Here is a 7,656-nt window from a genome sequence, read left to right on the forward strand (position 1 = left end):
AGTTGGTAGCTCCTGGGAACGTATTATGGATGCTAAGAGACGCACATCGCTATATGTACGTAGTACTTTGGAGTATTGGCAAGGAGCTGGAGCTATTTGGATACATAGATGTAGATCCACTTTGATTGACAATTCATTAGTGGGTGCACGTCCTCATTGGGAGTGTTTTTGTCACATGGATCAACAAATAATAGCTCAAAATCGTTATAACGAGGACATATGCAAAGCTTCTTGGTGACTTGGGCATACACATACAAGGGCCGGTGTGACAACCACTCTCTACCTCCAAGATAAAGCTCTCTCACCATTTAAGTCTCTCTCTCTCTCTCTCTCTCTGTGTGTGTGTGAGAGAGAGAGAGAGAGAGAGAGAGAGAGAGAGAACCCTACCACCAAAGTAAATCTTTCCTGTTCACCAAAACCCTATACCCAGTTAAGGTTCTTTCTGAACGGCAAACACTTGGGAGTTCAATTTTGCAGCGCCTGCGCCCCCTGCTCCCCGAGACAGCGTCCGCTATCGCCATGGGTTCAGTAGAGAAGAAGAAGAAGGTGAAGATCAAAGAAGAAGAAGAAGTAGAGAAAGGCGGCCATACCTACAACTCAGTTTCTGCTCTTGGAGACGAGCAGGCTTCAACAGACTACTTGATCAAGCCCCAGTCCTACACGCCATCGCTAGATACCTCCAAATGGCCCCTTCTGCTCAAGAATTATGACAAGCTCAACGTCCGTACAGGTCACTATACCCCTCTCCCCACTGGCCATTCCCCTCTTAAGCGCCCCATTTTTGACTACATCAGGTATGGCGTTATCAACCTTGACAAACCTGCAAATCCTTCCTCACATGAAGTTGTTGCTTGGATCAAGCGCATACTACGGGTAGATAAGACTGGCCATAGTGGTACCCTTGACCCTAAGGTCACTGGCTCCCTCATTGTGTGCGTTGATCGTGCCACACGTCTTGTCAAAGCTCAGCAAGGTGCTGGTAAGGAGTATGTGTGTATAGCCCGACTGCATTCAAAGGTAGACGACGTTGCAAAAGTGGCCAGAGCTATTGAAACCCTCACGGGTGCCCTCTTTCAGCGGCCTCCTCTCATTTCTGCAGTGAAAAGGCAGCTTAGAATCAGGACAATTTATGAGAGTAAGCTCCTTGAGTATGACGCTGACCGACATCTTGTTGTTTTCTGGGTCTCTTGTGAAGCGGGAACCTATATCAGAACCCTATGTGTGCATCTTGGGCTCTTGCTTGGAGTTGGTGGTCACATGCAAGAGCTCCGGAGGGTTCGCTCTGGCATTCTGGGAGAGAAGGATAACCTTGTCTCAATGCATGATGTGCTGGATGCACAGTGGATCCTTGACAATCACAAGGACGAGGCATATTTGAGGAGAGTCATTATGCCTTTAGAGGTCCTATTGACCAATTACAAGAGGCTTGTTGTTAAAGATTCAGCGGTAAATGCAATATGCTATGGGGCCAAGCTTATGATTCCAGGGCTTCTGAGGTTTGACAATTTAGTAGAGGTTGGTGAAGAGGTTGTGCTAATGACTACTAAAGGGGAGGCCATAGCACTTGGTGTTGCACAGATGACTACTGCAGTCATGGCTACATGTGATCATGGGGTTGTTGCAAAGGTGAAGAGAGTGGTCATGGAAAGGGACACGTACCCAAGGAAATGGGGTCTTGGTCCTCGAGCCTCCATGAAAAAGAAGCTTATTGCTGAAGGTCTCCTTGATAAGCATGGGAAGCCTAATGAGAAGACTCCGAAAGAGTGGCTTCGCAATGTCTTTGAGATGGAACCCATGTTGGCTGGAGAGGACTCAGAGATAGCGAAGCTTGCGGCCACGCCGTTTACACCGGTAGCCTCTGCACCAACAGCAACAATGCAAACTCCTGTTAAAGTAAAAGATGAGCCTGGGGAACAATCTGAAGGTAAGAAGAAGAAGAAGAAGAAAAAGAAGAAGGATGGGGAGGATCATGAGAATGATGGAGAGAAGAAGAGAAAGGTTGAAGAGCGCAGCCCAATGCAACTGAGCCCTGATGTAGTTCCTGTCAAGAAGAAAGCTAAGCAGGAAATTGTCACGATTGAAGATGTTTCTGAACCAGGAGAAAGTGAGAAAAAGAAGAAAAAGAAAAAGGATAAGAATGCTGAGCAATTAGAGGTCGAAACCGCGAAGCAAGCAAAAACTGAGGATGAAGTGGATGGTGACTTGGAGAGAAGCGAGAAGAAGAAGAAGAAGAAGAAACACAAGGAGGAGGACGGTGAAGTAGCCGCTGCAGGTGGGGAAGAGGAGCTGAAGTCATCAGAGAAGAAGAAAAAGAAAAAAGATAAGAACATAGAAGCTGGTGAGCAGACACAGGAAGGTCAGGAAGAAAAATCTGAGAAGAAGAAAAAGAAAAAGAAGGATGAGGATGCCTGAATTGTTGGTTTCCTGTGGGCATCTAACTTGTTTGTTTTTCAATGTGAAGGTAATAGCTGTTTTTCCTTTACATCTGTGGGCTGGGTTTTTTTCTGGGTGTGCTGCATTGCATTTTAAAGGTTGTGAGCTCAGCTGTAAGGCTTTGCGGCTATATCTGTGTATCCGAGATATATTGTTCCTGGATGGCAGTTTGGTAGGTCTCTTGTCAGTAGGAGGGTTATGCTGCTTGTTTCCGCTTCTGCATGTGTAACAAGCAGTGTTTTATGGCTATTTCACATGATGACTCTTTTTGGCGGCAGATTGGCAGTGTACTTTTGTTTGTTCTAGTTTTGACTTGTAAAGGCTTGTTTGTTTTCTGAGAACTATTTTCCTGGATTGTCTCCTCAATCCACTCATGAGTGCGATGGCCTTTCAAGCTGGGAGAGCAAATTAACAATTTTCTTGTGTCCAGCTGATAAGCAGTAAGCCAATAAGGGTTTTCCTTGTCCTGACCACTGGATGGTTTATCAATGGAGTCATTCGCTGGATGAGCCCGTGTGTATGTGGCTTCTTTGGTCTCAGAGACATTTAATTAGATTGTCCGCCAGTCATGATTCATTCATGTGCGCTGAAAACTTCTACCGCGTATCTCGATTCTGTAATGAGTGCAGATGACTTTGTAGTTCAAGAAGCAAAACTGACATTTTTATGGTGTCCTGATGATCAGCAGTAGGGTGATTTCAAGCCTTTTGAGAGTCTTTGGATTATTAGAATTGTTTCACAGCAGAGTCGTTGAAGGTGCCATTGACTGGATCCTGTGCTTTCAGCATAGGAGCGCTTCCTTTTTTCAGCCCCTGACAAGGAGAGTGGTGGCTGTGCTTTTGGTGACAAGAAGCATTTGTACTGCAATTCCAGCCGAGGATAGACCCTGTAATTTCCGTCATCGTGAGAGTGGTTGTCCTTTCTCTGTTGTGATGATAGATAATAGTATGTTGCATTACCAGGGGGGCATGTATGCTGCAGGAGGGTTTAGTTAGGCTCGTGACTGCAATTTTGGAGAGGAATTGGCCAGTGATTGTCATTTGATTCGTAGCTCAGAGGTGGTTAAGAACGATGATGATTAGCTCCAAACTGTGGTGAAGGAAAATACTGATGAATTGTTGATTATGAGATGGCTTAAGGGTCAGCGAAGGATGTCTGGGTCATGTCGAAAGAGGACATAGGAGATGCCGTGTTTGATGATGAGATGCCTTGCATACATGAATGGAAGTCACCTATTCCCAACAGCTAAAAGCTCGAGGACACTAATCAAGAGTAGTCTTGGGAATTCCATGGCTTCATCGAGATGGTTGATTGATGAAGCAAAGAAGGCCATCTTTTTGATCTAAACACAAATTGTCGGTTCGGTTGAATGTAGCATCTCTCTAAAATTATCTGATGAGTGTTCATTGGTAGTCAAACCATATGGTGCGCGGAAGTTTAGGCTATACTTGGTGCTAAACATACAATGATGGCCTCGATGACGAGTGCAACCTTAGAGATTGAGTGAGGAGGATTAGCTTTCAGGACAGTTGTGATGAAAGAGGATTACATCAATGAAGATGCAACAGGAGATCCTTCATTATATCTTATCATGTGTGACCTAAGTGTCATTGAAAGGTGGAACAAATATGACAGGTTGCTGAATATTCTACTCTATAGGTTGAGCTCCAAATGTGGAGAATTCTGGTTGGTCTTCAATTTTCAGTGGTGATTGGCAGGGAATCCGATGATAAGGAAGATTCAAAGGGTGCTTCTGTTGTAGATGCTTTTGTACGTGAAGATTATGATTTGAGCATATATCTTTTGAAAGAGGGTGATCAGGCCAAAGTTCGTGGATTTTCTCAACATATGAGAACTATTTATTGTGTCCACGATTGGACATTGCTATTTGTGAACAGGATGATCTGAGAGTTCAGCTGAAATCTTGAAAGTTTACGAGGGCTAAGTTGTTGGATGGCCATCTCGGTAAGATATTGATCAAGGTCCTTACATGAAGCTGCTCACGGTTAGGGTTGGGTGTTCTGGAAATTGTGCTGAAGAGGTGCAATAGAGATAGTATTCTATCTATTGTCTAGTAGTGGTAAATCTTGCCTCTTACAAATTGATGAGATTTGACAAAGGTTTTGTTTGAATGCCACGATGTTTTTAGCATCGGGCACCTAGACGTTCGAAGTACTTAACCATTGGTCGAAATATGTAGGGAGCTATTTTAAGTAGTACAACTAGTAGCGAGGCAACAAGGCAAACCGCCTTAGAAAAGCCATCCAATGCGTCAAGTATGATGCCAATCGGTAGAGTGTCTCAATTGTTTTGCCTTATTAGTGGTGGCAATGATGCCATTTGGACTTTGGTAGATAGACCCTTGAACACAATGAAGTTTAAACCAACAAAATCAACATAGGGAGCTTTCTCTGTTGGTAAGTTTAATAAGCCATTGATTGAGGAATTGAGTTCATTATGAGTTTTGCTGCTCATCTTCAAGCGAAGGTAAATATGGCATTGGTTGATCATCACCCATAGTTTGATAGATAGACATGAAAAGGAGGAATTGGATATGAAAGGATATGCCAAGAGCATAAGTCTCATATGCAATTTGATGATAAAGGGTACATTTTCATAGTTTGACTTTGCTATAAAAGTAGCAAGCATTTTGTTAGCCCATTCATGGTGATGTATATATTTGAGAGTGAACTAAATAAATTTTGCAATGGTCCTTATTTCTATGCCCTTTGTGTGTGTAGTCTTTGTAGTGTGATAAAACAATGGATGTTGAAGAGCCCAATGATGGATGCATCCTTCTATGGAATTTATCTTCTTGGGAAGTATGGTTATAGGACTGCCCCTTTGGCACGATGACTTGATGTGTTTTTTACTTATGGTGGGACTAACCTTAATTGGAGGTAAAACCCATTGGAAAAAAATCTTTCAATTTTGTCTTGTTGATATCGAGGCGAGAGTAATGTTTGCATAGTTTGAACAATCACATGTGATGTATTTGTTTAATTGTTAAGACACCCTATTGTGCATAATGTAGGGATTGCAAAAGCTTCCCTAATCGCCATGACTTCCACAGAGCATAGATGAGCAAAAGGTAAAAGGTGTGTTCACACCAAATGTGATCGCCCAAACAAGGTTGACCTCAACAATCACCCCCTTTAGCCAAGTTTTGATCTCAACGATCGCCCTCTTCAATCGAACTTGGCATTTTACAACTATTGTCATGATTCGCCTGCTTGAACTAACTCGCCACACTCATGACATGAGGTTTTTGGTGTACTCAAAATCTTGAGTTTTAGGTTTTTTCACCATAACCTAGCACGACCACTATGAACCTCCCCTAAACACATGCGGAATATGTCATTGTTGGGTTTTTTGTTTTATTCCTAAATCGTGGGTTTAGGTTTACCTAGTAACGTCATGAGGTGGCAACAAAGATGGGGCTTCACATTGGGAACGTCTTATCTTTGGCCTCTTATTTTCTAAGTTGGGTTAGTGTCTACTCCCTTATAAATTTTTGAGATCACAAACATATCTTATAAACCATTTAATAAACATGGGACGGAAGTGGAGTTTTTGCCACTTTGTTTGGCATGCATATCATAACATACATTTCTTAATGCAAATTGAGGATTTTCGAGAAAATTAAAAGCAAACTCAACTGACTTGTAAAGAAACTAATCAAACATGTGCTGAAAAGACTACTCAAAAGACTTGCTTCTTAATGTGCTCTGAGCATCATGACATTTGCTAAATTTTGATGCCCCAAAAGCTCATGCTACTAGATTGCTTGGAAATGTTGTGGTAGTAGGGAGGTAGAACTGCTAGAGGGCATCTTAGGCGGCGAGATTTGTTGATGTTGAAGCAATGCTTGGTAGTATATTGAGATGCACATGGAGGGTGATATATTGCCTTTTGACAACGCTCTAAGATGTGATTGCACCTTGCTCTTGCATGTAGCGAATGGACAACATTTCAAGATACCTATGCTCCGCCATTGAAAGAGGGACAACATCTTGAAATGCTAGGGTTGAGATGTCGACTTGGTGGAGTTTGAGAGTGACAGAATGGAACAACATTTCAAGATACCTATGCTCCGCCATCGAAATAGGGACAGCATCTTGAAATGCTAGGGTTGAGATGCCGACTTGGTGGAGTTTGAGAGTGACACGGTGAGTATAGCCAATAAATTCTACCAAAGCTTTGATACCAGTTGTAGGGACTGTGTGATAACTTCCTTAATCGACAGAACAAAGATGAGCAAAAGATAAGCGTGCACAAAAAAAGAAGGATTACCCCAACACATGCTCATGGGATGACCCAATAAGATTAGTATGTGGTGTGGGAAAAGAGTTGTGAGGAATTCTCTAAGGACTTTCGATAGCAGAGTGTTTGTGATGTATGTGTGATGGCTAGAAACCCTATTGTGCATACCCTTGGATAATGTGATAAGAAAAATTTGTGGTGTGGGAAAAGAGGTGAGAAATCGTCAAAGGATTTTCGATAATCGTGTAACACATTGTGGCAGCAAAGAGTTGCCATGAATCCAGAGAAGTTTTTGTTGGTGAGGTTGTGCAGTTCTTGCCTCACAATGCACAAGTGTATAAGTGCACTCAACCATCTCCATCAAACTCTTGGTTCAGACTAAGACATTAAATTGACTCTTATGCTTATCTCATCCAACATGAACAATACAACTTAGTTAGGCTCAACTCTCCAACAAAGCACACCAAAAGATAAGAATTATATTATAACTATGTATATGAAGATTATGACAGGGAGAAGATATTATACATGTTCTTTATATAGATATTATAACTAGCATGTTCTTTCCCCTGTAGGTGAAGTAGATTCTCCTTTTAGGGAACTTCATGTTGGCAGCCATGCGGTTGAACCATGGTGCCCCTATGATAGCATCCTCATGTTCGAGAGGAGAGATAAAGAAGTCTTCTTTGTCCACATAACTTTGGACATGAAGCCTTAATTTCCCAATCAAGGGAGTAATGAAGGCTTGCTGTCCCTTAAAAGCTGTGTCAACCGTGACAATATCTCCCATCTTGAAAGCTTGAATGCCCAACTTGGTGACCAACTCCGTTGATATGAAGTTGTGGGTAGAGCTAGGGTCAAACAAGATGAATGTATCATGCTGCCTTGGCTTTCCCCAAGCATAGAAGAGAGGTGATCCTTTGCAATGAGCATCCTCTTTTGGAGCTTCGATTGTGGAAG

The 7,656-nt window shown here is 42.5% G+C and overlaps 1 protein-coding gene across 1 annotated transcript; it reads left to right on the forward strand.

Annotated features, from left to right (window-relative positions):
- Nucleotides 1-346: 346 nt before the first annotated feature.
- NAP57 (NAP57 homolog) lies at nucleotides 347-2,774 on the forward strand. The gene has a single exon (XM_086505464.1). The coding sequence runs from the start codon at nucleotides 520-522 to the stop codon at nucleotides 2,410-2,412; it is 1,893 nt and encodes a 630-aa protein (XP_086361590.1). The 5' UTR covers nucleotides 347-519; the 3' UTR covers nucleotides 2,413-2,774.
- The last annotated feature ends 4,882 nt before the right edge of the window (nucleotides 2,775-7,656 follow it).

The sequence above is a fragment of the Adiantum capillus-veneris genome, chromosome 29, assembly GCF_014529385.1.
Source record: "Adiantum capillus-veneris isolate H3 chromosome 29, ASM1452938v2, whole genome shotgun sequence".
NCBI lineage: Eukaryota > Viridiplantae > Streptophyta > Polypodiopsida > Polypodiales > Pteridaceae > Adiantum > Adiantum capillus-veneris.

Bases quoted from the DNA above. Each gene is read 5' to 3' on its own strand.
- NAP57 (XM_086505464.1), top strand. From the start codon at position 520: ATGGGTTCAGTAGAGAAGAAGAAGAAGGTGAAGATCAAAGAAGAAGAA.